Source organism: Triticum urartu, chromosome 3A (genome assembly GCF_056163025.1).
Source record: "Triticum urartu cultivar PI428250 chromosome 3A, HENAU_Tu73, whole genome shotgun sequence".
NCBI lineage: Eukaryota > Viridiplantae > Streptophyta > Magnoliopsida > Poales > Poaceae > Triticum > Triticum urartu.
Genome location: NC_141875.1, coordinates 745683867 through 745704427, shown reverse-complemented (window position 1 = coordinate 745704427; position 20561 = coordinate 745683867). Strand labels below are relative to the sequence as shown.

Sequence of the window (20561 nt, the reverse complement as noted above, 5' to 3'; positions counted from 1 at the left end):
ACAAAAAGTACATGTGCACGTTGTTGGAGCGAGCTAGGGAGAAAAAAAGTAGATCTACAACATGAAGATAGCTTTCCCCTTACTTACCTATCAAAAAAAGGTAATTTCACCACTTAATTTTGATGAATCTATGGTGCAAATGAGGTGAGGAGGAGGAGGCAGCCGACAACCTTGGAGAAGGAGGTGGAGGGAATGAAGTGGGGAAAATGAGTGTGTAGGTGTGGCTGTCCAAAATATCTAGCTGGTCCCAGGTTACTAATGGCGCACCACACAGCCATGCGCCATTAGCAACCCAACATACTAATGGCGCACCTGCTGCTGATGCGCCATTAGTAATCCAACATACTAATGGCGCACCTGCTGCTGATGCGCCATTAGAAGTTTTGCAAAAAATAAAAAATAAAAATATTCTAATGGCGCACCGTGGCATAGTGCGCCATTACTAGTTTAAACTAGTAATGGCGCACTATGCTATGGTGCGCCATTAGTAGTTTTGCAAAAAGAGGAATAAAAAAAAACAACAGTAGTGGCGCACTGTGTGGCCGGTGCGCCATTACTAGTTAGCACTAGTAATGGCGCACCGTGCAGTGATGCGCCATTAGTATGTTTGGAAAAAAAATTAGGTTACTAGTGGCGCACCATGTGCCAGGTGCGTCATTAGTGTCTTCCACACTAATGGCGCACCAGCACATGGTGCGCCACTGCTATATAGTAGTGGCGCACCACATGACAGGTGTGCCATTAGTGTCCAATCCATCTATAGCCCTTTTCCTAGTAGTGTGGACGTAGGGTGTTATCTCTTCAAGAGAGCCCAAACCTAGGTAAAACAATTGTCTCTATTACCATCGGAGCTTGGGACCCCCTATCTAAAATCTGCTAGATTTGACTCTATCAGTCATCGAGTAGCGGCGGCGGAGGTACAACCCCATGCAGAAATGGCGACGGGACCTTTGATCGGCATGGACGATAGCTCCTTTCAAAATCAAAACAAACGAGTACAAGATAAGTATGCAGGACCCAAGTAATTTTCCTACAGATAAGGAGATGTGGGTTATCTACAAAACACTATTATGTGGGTACAAAAAGCAATCCCACCTGTGATCTGTCACCATACATAGCTGATCTCACATCCTAGAACAATAGTTTACAGATTTACACCGAATGAGGGATTTCACCAATATGTCGCATAAGGATTTTGGAAAAAGGAAAACTTGCTGTAAACCTATGGATTTTTGTGGTTTATGCATTTTATGTTTAGATAGTATGAATAAAGCCTTGCTGGCTGAGTTGTTTTGGATTGAAAATGAAACCGGGCTATTGGAATATGTCCTTTTAAGTAAATATGTGAAAGATGAATGTATTTCCAAGGAAAAGCATATAGTTGGGGACTAGCAGTTTTGGACAAGCATTTGAAAAGTTAAGGATCTGTTTTATGAATTATGTAGCAGGATATTGGGAGATGGCCGTAATGCTAGATTCTGGGAAGATACATTGGTATATTACAAGCATGTATAAGATGCTTACCCTAGGTTGTATTTCCATAACTTTGACTACAACATCATTGTGGCTGAAGCTTTATAGAAAGGGTGGCATGGATCTAGGTTTAAAACTTTATATGGTGAAATGTTATATTTGTGGAGAATTCTTAAGATGTGTAAAGTGGTTAAAACTGGGACTAGAGCAGACACACCAGAACGGACTTTGACTGCTAACAAAATATTCACTATCAAATCTTTGTATGGGAAACTGATTGAAGTAGATTGTGATTTCCAAAGAATTATTTGTGTAAATTCAAGTGCCGTCTAAGATTAAGATTTTCTTATAGCAAATGGATAAAAAGAGTATCCTCACAATGTATTCTTTGCTTAGGGGACGGTGGAAAGGTACAAATTATATGTTTTTTGTTGTCAAGATGTAACAATTGATCATCTGTTCTTTATTTGTTCTGCTGCTGCTTAATTTGGAGCCCTCGGTTTGGATTTTTTTTCCTTTTTCTGTTGACAATTGTTTTGGAAGCTGTATTAAAAGCTTCCCAAATAATGCGAAGAAACTGGTTGTAGTTGGTGTCTCAGTTGTGTTCTGCAAACTTCGGAAATGCAGAAACGGTGTAATTTTTTAGAAGAAATGCTATAGTGACCCAATGATACTCCTTAAGGTAATTTTCTTGTGGATCGTGGACGGGTCCATATTGCAGATAAGGGTGAAAAAAAGGACCTCATGTTGGGAGCAAGGTTGCTAGGACGAGTACCAAGTGACGATTACAAGTTGTCGCAGGAATAGTGATACAGTTTGCTGTCAATTGGTTCCTGAAGAGACAAACGGACTAAGATGTTGGTGACGATTTGTTCTTCCTTGCAGTGTGCTGCTGTTCGGTGGCGGCTGCTTCCAGCGTTCAGTTTGTCTCATTTTTTTGTTGTATTCAAGTCTCCTTTTGTATGGTTCATACTTGGATGTTCTGGTAGCTATTTCCGTTGTGTACGTACGTGAGCTGCTCTAAAAATTTATTGGCTAGACTAGACTAGGCTAGCTTTGTTCCATAGTTATGCTAATTTTCATTTTCATCCGACAAAAGCAATTTGTTTTCAGTCAGATTTCCTCTCCGTTGAGATTATTATTTTATACAACAGAATAAATAGTTTTGTTATTAATGAGAAAAAGTGGCTTACCACATGGCGCAGGTCGTCATAAAAGAAGACACATGCCACAACTGAGGGACGAGAGGCTGAACTGGACATCGACATCTCTCATCTCTCGCCGGCCGCCGCTGTTGGCACGCTTCATCCCCGGAGAAGAAGAATAATGGGGAGGAGGGCGCCGGGAAGTGAACTGGAGGCAATGGGGGCGGCGGGCTGGCTCGGGCTCATGTGGTATGTGGTGGGTCCCGCGGTCAATGGATAAGTTGTGGTTCCAGCGCTGACATGGATAAGTTGTGTGTCCGGTGGTCAGTGGACTAGTTGATCAGTCCAGCGCTGACGTGGATAAGTTGTGGGTCCTGCTGACTCCTATAATCCAAATGGATAATGATTAATTTGTCTTGTGCTTATTGCTCGTGTCACGTGCCGGCTATTATTGCCATGTAAAACGTCGCACCTTAGCTATTTTCATCAACTACGTTGCATCATTTTCAATTCACGTCAAAAACATCGCACAGGAGCCATTCAGCCGACGGACAGATATCTGATCTTCGTGCTTGGGCACCTAATGGAAACAAAAAACATGCTTGTCCTGTCGCGACAGCCATAGAGTCAAATTACCTTTGCCCTTGCTTGTCCGCAGTTTATGGCGACGTCATCCCTGCCAGTTGTCCAGCGGCGCCCTGGTAGCCGACGTCGGCATGTGCTCAGTTTTGCTTTGGACAGGGACAATGAAACTTCAGGGCTGATTTCCACATTCCAGATGTGAAGTTCAGACGGTGCACTACTGGAATTTTCGTATACGCCGGGTGTCTGCATCTTCACCGAGAGCCAAAACACAGGCACTCGGCAAAGTAAAGAATGTCAAGAGCCGCACTCGACAAAGGGAATAAGTCGGCAAACACACGATAATGCTGACAGTATTGCTCGGCAAACAGGCTATACTCGGCAAATGCACTATTTGCCGAGGGACATCCGGCCACACAGGGCAAAGTTTTGCCACGTGGCACATTCGGCGGCGACTAACGGCACGGTCACCTGCCGACTAGCAAAATAACCTATTTAAATAGTTCAATAGTCCAACACGGTCATTAAGGCCACAATCAAAGTTTAGTCCCACCTCGCCTACAGAGTGGTTGTTACCCGAGAGTGGCTCTCGGTAAACGAGAAGTTGCCGAGAGTGACTCTAGGTAATGATTAAACCACCATCAAAATTTAGGCCCACCTCGTCTACAAACAAGCAACAAGACCTGTTGAAATAATGGGATAGTCATTTTTTATGCAACCGTTGAAATCCTCGGAAAATCATATGATTGTAGGATTGCTCGGGATCTGGCACGGTGTCATCACAGCGTCTCTGTAGGGTGTGGCAAAAGTTTGGACGCGTTTCGACTAAGCCTCCCCTGAGGCTTCTTGTAAACTGCACCATCTCCAAGCTAGTATGTGGGTATCCAGGGGGAACGTGTCTAGTTTTGTGCTGGAAGTGCTGGTCCTGTTGCTCCATTGGCCTTGAAACTTCTCGTGTCTAAGAGGGGGCAACCGCATGGCACGTGCCACGGCCTCTCATACGTCTCCAATGTATCTATAATTTTTTATTGTTCCATGCTATTATATTATCTATCTTTGATGTTTTATATGCTAATTTATATGATTTTTAGGACTAACCTATTAACCTAGAGCCCAGTGACAGTTTCTATTTTTTCTTTACTTTTAAATTTCACAGAAAATGAATATCAAACAGAGTTTCACAGTAGCAAGGAAATGACGGAACTGGCTCACAATTCGTTGGTTGATTCTTGGCGGTAACGTTATGATCATGTTGAAGTCGGCGGCCAAAAGCCATGGGATGGAGCAGAAACAATGCTCGTCATCTAAATCTGCGAGAAGCGCAATCTTCAAGTAATGATCCCGGGCCCACTAACATGCTGGCCAATAGGGGGTACTAGAAGTTGTTATATGGGGCACTGCAAAGCAAGATGCCACCATGGGTCCCATCCATAGGAAGAAAGAATAATTCTTAAATGGATGCTATCTTATTGATAGAACCCATTTATTAAAAGGATGTTTAAAGGATACGATCTTAAAAATAGAACCATTTTTTAAAAGGATGTTATAAGGATACCATCTTAAAGATAGAATCATTTAAAAATAATATGGATAGTGATATGCTCAGATCTTTCTGATATTAATTGAGTAATATATTGGGTAAATGATCTGTAGCTGCAAGTTTATATATAAGGATATAGTCGTGTAAACTTTTGCACGGCCAAATAGAGAGGACAAGAAGAACTTTGTGTCTGGTCCTATGGAAGGGAAAGCTATTCTTCTTTGCCTCGTGGTTATTTTGCAGCTCGGAAATTCCATTTATGTTGGTACAAAATTGATCTCCCTTTCGCTATATGTTTCATGTCTCATGTCTATTAGATTAGAATAATTTTTTCACCCAAACTACACGAATTTTCTTGGATATTTCACAATATGGACTTCTTTTAATGTGTGTTCTTCTCTACAAATCCATGTTTTACTGCAATTGCATTTGGAGACACTTTATGCATGAAATTAGAATGTCGTTTATCCTGCATGAAAAAATGGGGACCCGAAGTCACGAAATCGTATTGTATGGAAGTCATCCCAAACTTTCAACATTGTTACTGTGTCGTTTGTGACCCCTAGAGTTGCACTTGGTCATGATGTTCAATAATGGATAATGATGTGGCTCACTAATAAAAATTTCTTGTGACAGGCATGCAAGTTCCAATAATGGACATTTTTAGGTGTTCGATTTGATCAGGGTTGTCACCAGAAATTTGGGGCCCTTAGCGGAAATCAAAATAGGGCCCCAAATTTCGAACAGCTCATATAACATATTAGAAGAATTAATATGACCAAAAGACACTCTCACTTTATTATATAACTAGTCCAATGCTATTGCGTTGCCATGGAATAAAAGAACACACCGACCAAATAATTGCACTAATTTTATATGCTTCTACAAGGACACGATGACATGTTGTTTTCACGCATACGCAGACAAATACTGATGCTCTATTCCAGTTATTTCTTTTCGTCACTCATGTGGCTCCTTAACCACACCTCCCTGAAAGAAGACAAATAAACATCTTTCTCCTAGCCCTTTTTTGCTAGACCTCCAGTTTCTTAATTTTTCCTGGCCCTAAAATTCTCATAATCTTGTTTCTTCAAAAATCTGTCATCTCGATTTGCCACCATCTAAGACATTCCTGAACTTCGGAAATCTTACATACCATCCAAAAATCGTCTGTGGCCCTGCATCACCCAGGAAGCTCATTAAAACAATACCTAGGCTCTCCAAAAAAATTTAACTCATTTACATTGCAAGGGTTCTTCTAAGTGACATATAATTTTACTTGTAATATTTCTGTCACCCAAGATATCTTGACATTTTTCATTTGTACTTAATATTTATGCAACTCATGCACCTTGCAATTTGGTAGCTCATTGCTCAGAATGATTGTTATTGTATGCATAACAACTCCCTTCTCTGAGAGGAAATTCTAAATTATAGTTAGCAAACCAGCATAGGCTGTACACCATCGGTTACAAGAACATTGGGAGCCTTGTGGAATATATTTTGGGGGAAAAAGGAAGTCTACATGAGGGAATAATAGAGAAACAGTGCAGAGTTGCTGAAGAATTGATAAAAAAATATTGCTGAAGAGCTTCAACAATTGTACTTACAAGAAGCCGCTAACATATTCTTTAGTACATAGTATGCATAACAACTCCCTTCTCTCAACGTCATATAGTTGTAGCAGCATATAAATTGCATCCAAATCTTGGACCAAAAGGTTGATAAAATAAATTACTTTCAGAATATGTTTTTGGCAAGTGAATAAGGTTTACTGTATTTGTAGTTAACTAGCACATATGCCCGTGCGTTGCAACGGGAGAACAAGAAAAAATCCTCGCACACTCCAAGTGACCCATCCGTGTTACCACTCTCTTCGCCACCATGGTCACATTGTCCACCTCACGACAAACATGACAATCTCAAGGGCAATGAGCTTGGTCATCACACTCTAGCTCTCTGTTTTCGAAAGACCTTACAGTGCGTCACAATGGAAAAAGTTATCTGCATACGTAGCCTCCGTCCTAAAGAACAGCATACATCTAAACTAATAAATATCTACCTAATTTTTTTGTTACAGCGAACAAGGCAAATTATGTCAGCTATGGTTGAATTGAAAATTAATAATACAATTATTCCTAAAGCTAGCAAACGTTTGATTAGCTGTTACCACTGAGGCAGAAAGTTTGAAATTGAAACACATATTTTTTATGATATTTTCTAGAATTGAAATATGTATTATTCAGTACATCCAATAATTCAGAGTGGCAGTGGAAAGAAGCAAAAATACAAAAGTATTGTTTATAAGAAAAACATATAAAATGTCATATGGCTCTAGCCCAATAATAACACATAAAATCATGTGAAACATCTGATTAATTCTCCTCTAAAAATGAAGGATGTAAATAAAGATAAAAGCAGATTAGTGAGAAAACCAACATATACCATGTATTTAATCAATCACTTTTTTCATGCATGTCTTCCTCATACCGCAATTGTTATAATTAAACATATTCAATGATTCAAATACACATTAGAGGAAAACAAACCACATAGCTAGTACAGCCACTTAGTGCACTTTATTTGAAAGAGTAAGTAACGATCAGAATAATGAATATATATAGATCTACCTAAGAAAGTAACAGTTTATACCCGGTAAATAATAAAGAGCATAAAAGATATGGCAGCTATGAATTTGGAAGACCTTTTTTTTTTGCCATCACGTAGCTGGAGCCTGGGCCGAAGTGTTTTCTATTCCTCATCCCTTGCTATCCTTGCTTATTAATTCCCGAGACATTTTCCTTGACACCCAGGAACTTCAAAGAGATATATAAATTGAAAGGGTCGAATATAAGAAAAACAAGGTGGGACTATTTAATAGTTGGAGGCCAGATAATCAATTAATTGCGGCTGCATTGTTAAACGGGCTGAGTCCAGGCTGTCGATTAGTTGGGCCAGCCTTGTACTAAAAAAAAGTACAAAAAGAACTCCTTGCGCGACTTAATACCTTATTTCCGCATGCCCAATTCTGTATCAAAAGAAAAAGGCGCTTTAGTTTGACGCACGCAGCAGCCCAGCTAGATGGTTGGCAGTGCGGATAGCGTGCTGATATTCCAATGATCTAATCCTGTTGTTGGCGTTTTGTTTTTTCTGGTTCAGTATTTTTCTTTTCCTTAAAAACGGACCAATATATAGGAACCAAAGACGGACGAAAAAGCTGATGGTCCTGTCGTAGATGGACGAAAAAGCTGATGGTCCTGTCGTGGACAATAAAAAGTGGAGAAACAATCCTCCCTTTAATATTAGGGAAAGATTGACCCAAAAGGTTGTTAAAATAAATACACAAGGATAAAACCTCACATCAGTGGCATGCATACAATATAATTAAGAGAAATCATAAGAAAGGAAACGCTCCCTATGTCTTAGAGATCTGGTTAAGACCTGTTCATTGGCATAGATAAAGTATGTAAATAGTCGCTTTTGAAATCAGATGAAGCAAGTAAAAGGCTCTCAACTGAACCTTGCATTGCCACATTTGCAGCAATGACGATGTGTTTCCGCCCTCTCATGTACTGCTTCTGAGCACGGCATGTAGTCGCATGGCACCGTTAACACGCTGCTCATCGTCGGCATCTATGTCGATGACCCGGTCATCGCCGGGGCAGAGCCTGAAGAGAACTAACGCTTCCAGGGAGAAATGCATCATACTGCTCCGGTACTACCTCAGACATCTCCGGTAATACCCTAGGATGGAGGTGAACCAGGCGGATGGTCGCATCACGATCAAGCAGGTGGCCTACACTACCAAGATGCTCAACCAAGCAGGCATGAAGGATCGACATGTCATGCACGCTCCAATGAAGCCATGGATAAAGCTCAACAAGGATAGCTCCGAGAAGGCGGTGGATGCTACCCTCTACTGCAGCATCATCGGGAGCCTCAAGTATCTTGTGCACACCTGACCTGAGATCACGTTCACTATTAGGTACCTGAGTAGGTTCATGGAAGCCCTGGCAAGCAATAATCTTGCTGCCGTCAAGCACCTAATCCTTTACATCGCGGGTAAACACACGCACGGACGCGTGTATCATCGTGGCGTCAGAAAGAGCTTGGTCAGCTATAACGACTCCGACCAAGCTGGTGATCTGGACTCCCGGAAGAGCACTTCTTGCATACTGTTCTTCCTCAGGAGCAGTCCCATTAGTAGGCAATCGGTGAGGCAGAACGTTGTCGCCACTTCTTCGTGCAAGGCAGAGTACAAGGTGGCAGCTACAGCGGCCAGTCAAGGAATCTGGCTTGCTCGCCTCCTCGGCGAGATGCTCAACAAAGACACCGCCCCTGCACTCATCTTCGTCGATAACAAATTTACGATTTCCCTCTGCAAGAACCCAGTACTTGTGATAGCACCGAGAAGGACACTGTGTGCGTGGAGTTCATTCGTACTGGTGAGTAGAAAGCTGACATGCTGACAAAGACTCTAGAGCCACGTACAGCTTCAGGAACTAAACGACAAGGTTGAGATCGTCAACATCAAGCTTCATCCACAAGGTTGTGGGGGAGATCGTAGGCTTCACCCTTGTCTCCGATGCATGCATGCATGTAGCTGCATGTCCGCAGCAGTGAAAAAAAGAAAAATGACTGTAGCTACCATAGGCTTAGTAGCTAAGTAATAGTAGTCAGCAGTGATGTAGCACTAGTGCTTGACGTAAAGTGCTTATATCAGGTAGCCGGCAAGGTCGGTTCAGTTTGCTATTTAAGGCTAAACCTCGGATTGTAACTCATTCCACTCCATCAGCTTCAGTACAAGGCAGCAAGCCAATACCAGTGCTTGTACGTGAGCTCCTCCTACATATACGTGTGTACGCAGCTAGCTATGTGTGCATCTACAGATTGCCTTGCGCTATCCCTGTTAGTGTATGAGCAATCAGGTACTATACTAGCTGGCTGGAAACCGTTGGGAAGCTTGGCTCCGCCAGACGATTGATGGATGTGCAGCTTTCTCAATGATTAGAGCAGTTGTGCTGGAAGCTAACTAGGAATGAAGAGTTTACGGTTAAATCCATGTATCTGGATGTTATAAACGCTAGCTCTATTCCTAGTTCGAAACATATCTGGAATGTCAAAGTACCTTTGAGAGTTAAAGTGTTTATGTGGTTTGTGCACAGACAAGTCATTTTAACTAAGGATAACTTGGCAAAACGCAACTGGACCGGATCTAAAAGATGTAATTTTTGTGACCGGGATGAATCCATCAAACACCTCTTTCTTGACTACCCGTTGGCAAAAAATTATGGCAGACTGTTCACATAGTTTTTAATATTACTCCTCCGAATACTATCAACATGTTATTTGGGATGTGGCTTGATCAGTATGTGGTCGCTACTCACTCCGACGAAGGCCACGGAGCGTTTGGTTACTGGATCTATCCGATGGGAGATGGTAGCACGGGCTATTTTTAACCGGTTTGGATGGCGGTTATGTAATAGGATATGCAATTAATTTTCATATCTTTATTTTGCTAGCCGGTTGTGGCTTTACTTTTTTTCTCTTCTACTCTTTGTGAGCATTCTTTTGGATCGTTTGGTTGAGACTTCAAGACATGTGTTGAACTTATTTGCTTATTAATAAATGTGGCCGTATGCATCGTTCTGATGCAGAGGCCGGAAAAAAGGTACTATACTACAAATCATCTGTTCTTTCGGCGTTTTCTCTAGTTCAATTTTGTTTAAAATGTAAGGAATTTGGCATTGGTTAGTTGTCATGCATGCCTAAATACACAGTAATTCTTTGCCTGTCTGCTGCCGGATACAAGATTATTACATAGAGTGCACATGATTAAATTAGCAGAGAGTCCACCACCAGCATTTTCTTATATCAACTCTGTTTCATTTCATCTTTCTGTTACATTATGTAACTGAACCAACTGTTTGTATGTGCCTACTTTCAAATGGCATTGAAGGCAGGAGGAGCTAACAGCAGATTAATTTCATTGACATCCATGTCTCCATGACCGGATTGTTCCGATCACCAAAGTTTGTCCACTCATGCCTGAATTCTCTTCTTGCTTCTGTCAGTCTAGGGAACAAGCATTTTTCCCATGATGAACCAAACCATTGCTGCCTACTTGAGATCTTCATTGAGATGCTTAATTTGTTCCTACCAGCTTAGTTTCAGACTCGACGATTGTTTATTCCAGGCTCATAAATTAAGACGATGAGTTCGGTTTGTAAGACTTTTGCTGAAGTTGGATAGAACAAGACCTTCAATTTTGAGTAGAAACAAGTGGAAGTTGCATTTGCTTCCAATTGCATATCAAGTCTGCCAGTAGAACCATTAATTATTGAGCGTGAACTGATCCAGCGATTCAGGAGGTATGATGAATGATGGGTTGGGATGTGCTTCCATTTATCTACTCTTCGACTATATCTTGACCCGCCGCCGTGGCTCTCGATTCGGGCAGGTGATTGACTGATCGTGACGACACAGGTGTTGTGTGATATATTAGACGACGGCTATCGATCCCACCATGGTGCATAGCGTAGCGTCACAGAAAATAACATCCATACTCCCTAAGAAGTAACACACAAATGCATGAGAATGTTTTGTTGCGTAGCTAGTCCACTAAGTACTCTGTAACAGAAAAGCGCATTTTGCAATCCCCTAAAGAGCAGTTGTCAGCTTCCAGCCTGAAACCCAATTCTGAACTTCTCTGCATTTTCACAATCCCTGGCCAAAAAAGAAGAACAGGCCAAGGCCGACCACGTCCCTACCTATGCTATGTACACGGGACCATCAGGACAACGGGGAGGATGTTGCTATGTAGCAAAGTAAAATATGAGAGGCAGGCAGGTTTTAATTACTGCATTAACACGGGAAGGAACGGCAACATCTGAATACCGGTTCTGAACTTCTATGTTCTTATGTCCACGTGCGCCAGTGGACAGCGGACATGCTGATCCACGACCCTTCCTTATTTCTGCTATCCCATTCCAGCGCTGGCTGCATACTTGACAGCCGGATTAATGAACGGCAACATCACCATCCACATCATGTACAACCTTACTGATCTGAAAGCAATCTAGCAAACTATCAGCTTCAAGAACATATATTACCCACCCATTCCAATGAAAAAAAAGGCACGCCGTGACCATTCTCGACAAAGAAAAGACCACAGAAAGATGTACGAAACAGTTAAGTAAACACTGTCTGAACCTATCTAGCTAACAATAGTGTTGACAGACAGTTCTTAGTACATGTTCTCTTGACCTCTTGGGTAGTAGTCCATTAATCACATGCATCAGGATACGAACAGGTCCAAATCTGGACGTGAACGCATGGACAAGCAGAACAGGGGAAGGCCCTGAAATAACGGGGGGCAACGATGAATTTGTTCTTCTGCTTAAACAGGGGACGGATGGATTGTCGATGGTGACCACCTGTGGTGAAATTCCCTGAGTTCGATGTCACAGTCAAGAAAGGGTGAAGTCAAATAATTAAAAATTAAATCCGGCGCATCAGGAGACAAAGAGGTCACCTTGCTGGATTCACCTCAACCGTCAAACAGGCTTGCTTACGGTTGGGTTTTATTCCTAGTTACAACAGTAGGGGCTCCTGATGATCCTCCCTACAACAGTAGGAGCAGATTTAAGTACTTTTATTATTTATTTATAGCAGATGTACCTTTTCTATTTATTTATTTATCTTAGTTACTTTTATTATTTGCAAAGATGTAACGTATTTGTTTCTGTTAACTGAAGATTAGGGAGAGAATTCACGCACAGCTCATTAGCACACAGGCAGTGGGTATATGTACACTTGGAGAGCCACACCCGCATAATGGAGATCATGGGGGTGAGCCACTACTCGAGGACATGCGCCACTAACCTATACAAGTGGCAGCACTGTCAACTGTCGTACGTATGTGCAAGGCTATACAAGTGCACATACGGTATACTCTAACAGTTTCATATTAAAATTATGCAGGTGTTCGGGTGACGCGGATGCCGAGGAAGAAGTGGAGGGTACCGAGATCCTTCACAGCGAATTGGGTGGTGAGCTGAGTGATCACGCGTCGGAGGAGAGGCGCTGACAACGTGGTGAGCATTATGTCATCAACATAGAGCAGCAGGTAGTTCATGTCGGCGCCGTGGTGGAGGACGAAGAGCGACGAGTCAGAGCGCGTGGCCGTGAATCCGATGGTGTGGACGAAGCCGGCGAAGCAAAGGAACCAGGCCTGCTGTTTCAAGCCGTAGAGGGACATGGCGAGGCGGCAGACATGATGCGGCCTATCAACATCCACGAACCCAGCAGGTTGGTGACAGAGCACTTGCTGGTGCGCGCCTTGTGGCGGGAGAGCGAGTTGTCGGCATTAGTCTTGTGTTTTAAGACCCACTTGCTGGTGATTAAGCTAGCACCAGGAGGACGCGGCAAGAGCTCCAAGCGCGGTTGCGAACGAGCACATCGTAGTCATTGTGCATGGCGGCGAACCAGTGGGGGTCGCGCACGGCCGCACACAGAGCTGGGAACAGGCGTGACCGGTGTGGAAGTCGTGGCGGTGGTGGCGTCGCAGTAGCATGGATTCAGCCTGAAGATACCACGCTGGGCACGTGTGACCATGGGCATAGCAACCGGCGGGGCGGGTGTGGCAGTGGCAGGTGACGATAAGGAGCTCAGGGTCGATGCAATCGACGTAGACGTAGTCGCGGAAGGGCTGTCAGAGGTCGATCCGAAGGCATCGTTCGAACCTGCTGATGGCGTGTCGGAGTGAGGCGTGGGAGAGCCATGCGCTCCCAAGTGGACGATGGAGGTGTAATACCAGATGGCGCGTGTGGGGCACGGGGCATGGAGCCGCTCGAGGAAGATCTTGTGGTGGAGCTCGCAGCAGGGGCCAGGGAGCCGCGCGCACACTCCGCAGGCTGGATGACGATCGGCACCTGCACCATAGATGGAGAAGCAGCAGGGGTCCATGGCGAGGGCACGGCGGGTGCGGATGAGGCAGTGAAGGAGAACACGTGCTCATGGAAGATGACATGCCGTGAGGTGAACACACGCCGAGTAACAGGATCAAAACACCGGTTGCCACGGTGATCAGATGGGTAACCGAGGAACACGCACGCAACGGAGCGGTGGTCGTGCTTGTGGTGCGTCGTGGATGCAAGGTTGGGAAAACACAAGCACCCAAAGACACGGAGAAAGGAGTAATCGGGATCAACGCTGAGCAGGAAGGCGTGCGGTGTTCATGGTGCGATTGCGTGGCATAGCCGGCGATTGAGGAGGTAGGTGGCGGTGTTGAGCGCCTAAGCTCAGAAGCGGGCCGGCATGCCGGCGTGGAACAGAAGGACGCGAACCCCATCATTCAGTGTGCGGAGCGCCCGTTTGGCCTTGCCGTTTTGTGGGCTTGTATATGGGCAGGAAAGGTGGAAGTGGGTGCCATGGCGAGCGAGGAAGGAGCGGACAACAACATTGTCAAACTCGCGGCCATTGTCGGTCTGAAGCGCGAGGACAGGGAGCTGGAATTGTGTCTGGACGTAGGCGAAGAAGTCAAGAAGAACAGCAAAAATTTCCGACTTGTGTTTGAGTGGGAAAGTCCAAGCATATTGAGTAAAATCATCAAGCACCACCAAAAACAATTGATATCCTGAGTTTCTTACAACCGGTGAGGTCCATACATCAAGATGCAAGAGCTGAAACGGTAACATGCTGCTACTGCTAGATGACTGAAATGGGAGACGCTTGTGTTTTCCTAAATGACCGGCGCTACAGACATGGTGCGCGTCCTTGCTGAAGGCCAGCGGAAGCTGATCGGCGATGAGGCAGAGTGAGGCAGACCCGGGATGCCGCAGACACTGGTGCTAGAGGTCCGTGTCAGCAATGCCAGCAAAGAATGTCCAAGAGCGAAGCGCTGGACTGCCCACAGGATAGAGGTCGCCATCGGAATCAGAGCGGAGGATCACCACCTTGGTTTGGATGTCCTTAAGAGAGAAACCACAAGCGTCAAATTCAACTGAAATAGGATTATCGTGGCAAAGTTGTCGGACAGAGAGAAGATTTTTATTAAGGGAAGGAGAAACGAGCACGTTGCGGAGTTGAATAGATGAACTGCTGGCGACGAGAGAGCCGGTGCCGACGTGTGTGATCGGCAGGCACTCATCACTGCCCACAATGATGCGGGAATCAGAAAAGGAGGGACGGACGGACAGGAGGTTACCCGACGATGAAGACATGTGCACCACAGCGCCATAGTCTAGGTACCACTCTGGAGTGGACCCCGAGGTCAAGGGCTGGCAGCGGCGCTGTGCAGGGCGGCCTGGAATGAGGCCATGTCCCACGCCGGGTCGCCGGGGACGGAGCGGAGGAAGAAGCGCCCGGGGTGCTGTAGCTAGCCAACGGCCCGTAGCCAGTTGATGTAGCGGGCTGGGGCGGGGGCGGTGATGGGCGGCACGGTGGTGGGAGCGCCAGCAGCAGGAACAGGGGGCGGATTGGCCAGGGGAAGGGCATCAACGACGGTGTTGCCGGTGTGCTCCATAGCGGCAGCGGAAGTTCGGGAGCCTGGGCAGATGGATTGAGCAGGGAGGGGGTGTCTGATAACATGTTAACTGAATATTAGGGAGAGAACTCACGCACATCTCATTAGAACACAGGTAGTGGGTATATGTACACTTGCAGAGCCACACCGGCCTAGTGGAGATCATGGGGTGAGCCACTGAGCCACTACTCGAGGACGTGCGCCACTAACCTATACAAGGGGCAGCACTGCAACTGTCGTACGTATGTACAAGCCTATACAGGTGCACATACGGTATGCTCTAACAGTTTCATATTAGAATTATGCAGTCACCATGCAATCTTATTTCGAGCTGTTGACCTGCTAAGGATTCTCCCTTTTACGCTTCTACTTGTTGGGAAAGAAGGTGCCACTCTAACACTAAAGAAACAAGAATGAATTGTATACAATGAAGTGGATGCTTCTGCCTGAAAGAATCATTTATTTTATTTTGGTGGAGAAGAATCAGACAGGTCGGAAAAAAAACCCATGCAAGGACACACATTGAAGAAAAGAGCACAAAAACAAAAAACAACGAGTGCAAAGAAATGTGTTAGCTAACTGAGCCAACAATGCACAATGGAGGAATTGGCATGCAGCGGCCAACCAAGCACGAGTGCACGATGGAAGACGATTAAAACATCGAAATAATATCTTACTCCAACCTCCAGATGTAAGATTTGTGGAAATTAAGGGGAACAGGGAAGACGGCAGATCGGGGCAGCACAGGGGACCCTACTCTCAGGCAACGACAAACTAGCTGCAAGGGCCAGATCAAGCTGTCAATTGCACGAGGAACAGGGAGCCGCAAGCACGCTTCGCCGCGTGTACGTATTGCAAACCGGTCCGTACGTGAGTTTCACGAAACAGGAGGCGATTAGGTCTCGCGCGCGGCCGCCTCCGGCCGCCACTTCGGCGGCGGCGCCGCCGCCTCTGCTCTCTCTGACCCCTTCGCATAGCGGTAGGTGAACCTACTCGCCTCCAGCCAACTTGCTTCGCCAGTTGTGCTGTTTTATCCGACCCTTCTATGAATGTAGCTTCATGCATGGGCGTATTGCTGTTGCCCTAGTCAGCTCCTTCAGGTGGATTTGCTTTCTTCGCTGTAGTTTTACAGTGTCTTTGCGATGTTGAGTAGTTCTCGTGGCTTGTTTTCATTAACTGATCTGTTATGTGGATGTATTTATGACCTAAACGCAGAATTGATTCTGTTTTGGATTGTTGAATGAATCTGTGGAATAATGAATATGCTCGCCTGGAACTGCTGTGGAGGAGGGAATCGCCGTACAGTTCGTGAGGTTGTGGCCCCGCAATGTCCCCAAGCTTGTTTTTCTTATTGAGACAAGGGAAGCTTCACAGAAACTTGAGAAGTTAAGGTGGAGACTAGCTTTGAAGGTTGTCATGGTCTGAGTAGTGATGGGAGAAGTGGAGGACTTGCTTTGTTTTGGGATGAATCTTTGCAAGTTGAAGTCCTCCATTCATGCTCTAGATACATTAATACATTGGTGCTTAATGCAGCGAAATTTTTCAGTGGCGAGGCATGTTTGTTTACTGGGAACCAAAGGTTGAGAACCGACACATCATGTGGGAGCATCTTCAGCGTCTACGTGCGGTGGCGGATGACCCATGGTTTGTGTGTGGAGACTTGAACGAGATCCTATGGTATGCGCATTTTTATAGCTCATTGTGTGCTGAGAATATAATGGCGGCATTCAAGGACGCGTTGACAATGTGTGAATTGAGTGACTTAGGGTTTTCTGGACTTCTTTACACATACGATAATGGCCAGGAGGGTCATAGCAATGTTGGAGTTCCCCTTGATAGGGCTTGTGTAGAAGATAAATGGTATGTTTTATTTCCAGCAGCTCTGGTAGTGCATCTGACTACTTCTTGTCCGGAACATTGTCCTCTGCTGATTCACTTCACAGTTGAAGACAAAAGCAGATGGCAGAGTTCTCATAGATATGAGATTATCTGGGAACATGAACCTGGACTACCAAAAATTATTGCTTCTGTACAGTCTAGAAAGAGGCCGGCTGGCCATCTGGGCTAGATCACAAGTGCGCATAAGAGCATCTCCAACTGGCGCGCTAAACAAGCGCCGCACCGTAAATTTAGCCAGTTTAGCGCGCGCGCAACCCGGCGGGTGGCTCCAGCGGGTGCGCTATAACCGCGCGCTCGGTATAAGGAGTTGGGCGCGCGGTCGGATTCGCTATGTCGCGCGGTGTATTTGGGGCGCCCGCTTCCACGCGCGGCACACTCGAGCGCTCGCGCTACACTCTCTCTTCTCCGCCTCCTACGCCCCGCGCGCCGGCTCCGGCGAACTGCACCCCGTGGACGCACGCGTCGGCACCCCGCTCACCCCATCCTATAGCCGCGACCCCTCCACCGCCGCCGCCGCAAACCCTAGCCCGGGTGGCGTTGGCCTCGACTCCGCCGGAGCTCCTCATGCCGCCGCGGATGACCTCGGCGGCAGGTGGCGTCGCGCCGGCGCCGGCCCGAGCCGCCGCCCCCTCCTCAAAGCTCCCCAATGCGGCGCGGCCAAAGAAGGGCAAGACATCGGCGAAGAAAAACAAGGCGGCGGACGGCTCCGGCACCTCGAAGGCGAGGAGGAAGAAACTTTCAGGGCGTGCGACGGTTGCGGCGGCTACCGAAGCACCGGCGAGCTCACTCGTTGAGCCGGCGGCCGACGCGCACAACATGTTCGACGAAATGCCCCCAAGGTAAAAAAAATTCCAACTTTTCATTTTTTTGTTATTTTTTCAATGCATTCACATATAGATAGCTTATTTGCATTGTTCAAAAAACTTTGTAGTCTCAATGATGATGCATACGTGTCAATGATGGGTGTTGGCTCCAACAACTCGCATTGGTCTCAAACCAATGACATGCATTTTGAAGACCATGAGTTCGAGGTGGACGAGGAGGGTGAGGGCATTGTCGACGCACCGAAAGGAAGAACGGGTAATTACACCAACGTCGATGACATCTTACTATGCAATACTTGGTTGCAACTGTCGAGGGATCCATCCATTGGAGGTGATCAAAGTAGAGATGCTCATTGGGTGCGGATGAAAGAACACTTTGATGTTCACAACTTGAGTGGAATTGACCGCTCCGAGAGATCACTTCGGTCCCGATGGTCGACAATCAAATCAGATTGTCAAAGGTGGGCGGCCTGTCAAAAGGCGGTTGACAAGTTGAACCCAAGTGGCACAAATGAGGACGATAGAGTAAGTGGCATTTCATACATGTTCATCATACTTGTTGTTGGTGCTAACTTGCTTTGTTTTCATGTAGTACAACATTGCACAAAACTTGTTCAAAGAAGAGGAGAGGACAAACAAGAAGGGGAGATCAAGAAAGGAAGGGTCTTTACCTTGCCCCATTGCTACAACGTGTTGAAGGATGATGAGAAATAGAAGAAGCGTGATGATTTGCATTTGAGCAACAAACAGAAGCGAACAATTAAGTTGGATGATGATGAGGAGGAGGAGGATTATGCATCAAGTGATGACGGCAAGAGAAGCCCCACACCCAACTCGGTTTCATACTCGAAGCCAAAGCGACCGGATGGGTGCAAGAAAGACAAAACCGAAAAGAAGAAGAGGAAAGGAGATGATGAGCTCAAAAAATGCTATGGAAGCTATTGTGAAGGCAAGAAAAGAAGCCAACGAGGTGAGGAAAATGGCAAGGAACCAAGATGCCGTGGCCGAGGAGAGGAGGTTGGTGGCCGAGGAGATGAGGGTGGCGGCTGAGGAGAGGAAGGTGGCTTTGGAGGAGAGGAAGGTGAGCAATGAGGAGCGAACTAGATTGTTGAAATGGGAGAAACACTTGTTCTTCTTGGACACATCTAACCTCAATGCGACGCAAAAGGAGTATGTCAATCTTGCCCGTGAAGAAGTCTTGATCCAAAAAAGAGCCATGGTTCGTGCAAATGGGTGGCGGTGGCCTCGGCGCCATGGGTGGCATGGGTGGCTTCGGAGGTACCATGGGCGGTGCAATGGGAGGCATGGCTGGCTTTGGAGCACCCCCGGACGCTATGGCCACCATGGGAGGCATGAGTTTTGCTTCTCTCATGGAAGGCATGGGTGCACCTACGGCCGCCATGGTCGGAATGTCTTTTGATGTGCCTCCTCGCACACATTCCCATGAAGATGCCGTTGAAGATCTTGCCAACACCGTCGGAGCTTCACGTCATGCGGTGCGCGATGAGGAGAGGGAGGAAGATTCATCTTCGGGGGAGGAAGAATCGTCTTCCGAAGATGAGGACGAGGACGAGGAATGATGTGTCTTTCATTTGTGTATTGAACTTGGTTGGATGAACTTGTGGGCATGATTTTGAACTTGTGGGCATGAACTTTTCTTCATCAACTTGTTTGTGTGAAATTTTATATGTCATGTTCATTGCATTTTGAATGTTTCAACTTGATTTTGTGTTCAAAATGCCATATATGCAATGCCCAGGCGAGTCGCGCACGCTGCTGGAGCGGCATGCGCGCGCTACTTTTTAGCGCGGCTGCTGGAGCCAGCGCTGCGCGCTGCACCAAACCAGGCGATGGGCGCGCGGCTGCTGGAGCCAGCGCTGCGCGCTGCACCAAACCAGGCGATGGGCGCGCGGCAAAACAGTTTTTTGCGCACGGCGTGTTCGGCGCCTGTTGAAGATGCTCTAAGGAGGCTGTGAATGATCTAAATTTGGGAGTAAGAAAAAGTTTGGTTACGTTACTTGTAGCATTGACAAACTGACATAATTAGAAGGTCGTCAAGTTGGCTCAAAAATACCGAACTGAACAAACCGGAAAGACTAAAATGCCCTTGACTCCCCATATATTGAGAAAGAGATTTCAGACGCCTTATTTCAGATTGGGCCATTAAAGGCCTATGGTACTAATGGTGATGGATTCCCAACACGTTTTTATCAATGAACTGAAGGATATTCTCAAAGTTCTTAGTTAACCATCTTTGGTCACGGCTAATGGGGCTTATTTCGGAAGACCATAGTGCTTCTATTCCAAGCTGTTAAATTGTGATCCAAATTCTAGTATCTTGTTGGACTAGACATAGTACGATCGGTGTGGGCATTGCGTTGACGTCAACGCGTATGAGTACAACTCGTTTACTTGTCCTCTAGGGACTCTCATGTATTGCCCTCATATATACCCCATGTAATCGCACCTAAAAACAGTCTATCCTCCTTCTCATAGTAATTACGCCTTCGTACGTCCGTGGTATTTTTTTCTTATGAATTTTCACGTAAAAATTCATGTCTCTCGTGTCTTAT

General features: G+C 45.8%; 1 protein-coding gene and 1 long non-coding RNA gene across 2 annotated transcripts; one reads left to right on the top strand and one right to left on the bottom strand.

Moving 5' to 3' along the window:
- Positions 1–8489: 8489 nt before the first annotated feature.
- LOC147982623 (secreted RxLR effector protein 161-like) lies at positions 8490–9747 on the top strand. The gene is made up of 4 exons (XM_087516368.1): positions 8490–8683; positions 8726–9131; positions 9536–9570; positions 9669–9747. Exons 1-4 carry the CDS (start codon positions 8490–8492, stop codon positions 9745–9747), a joined length of 714 nt encoding a protein of 237 aa, XP_087372494.1.
- A 4589-nt stretch (positions 9748–14336) lies between these two features.
- LOC125549598 (uncharacterized) lies at positions 14337–15356 on the bottom strand. The gene is made up of 2 exons (XR_007301403.2): positions 14948–15356; positions 14337–14711 (listed from the first exon to the last, which is right to left on the bottom strand). It is a non-coding gene; the product is annotated as an uncharacterized LOC125549598 (long non-coding RNA).
- Between the last annotated feature and the right edge of the window lie 5205 nt (positions 15357–20561).

Bases quoted from the DNA above. Each gene is read 5' to 3' on its own strand.
- LOC147982623 (XM_087516368.1), top strand. From the start codon at position 8,490: ATGGAGGTGAACCAGGCGGATGGTCGCATCACGATCAAGCAGGTGGCC. The intron at 8,684-8,725 runs GTATCTTGTGCA...GTTCACTATTAG, and splicing joins AGCATCATCGGGAGCCTCAA to GTACCTGAGTAGGTTCATGG. The intron at 9,571-9,668 runs GTACGTGAGCTC...ATGAGCAATCAG, and splicing joins GCAAGCCAATACCAGTGCTT to GTACTATACTAGCTGGCTGG.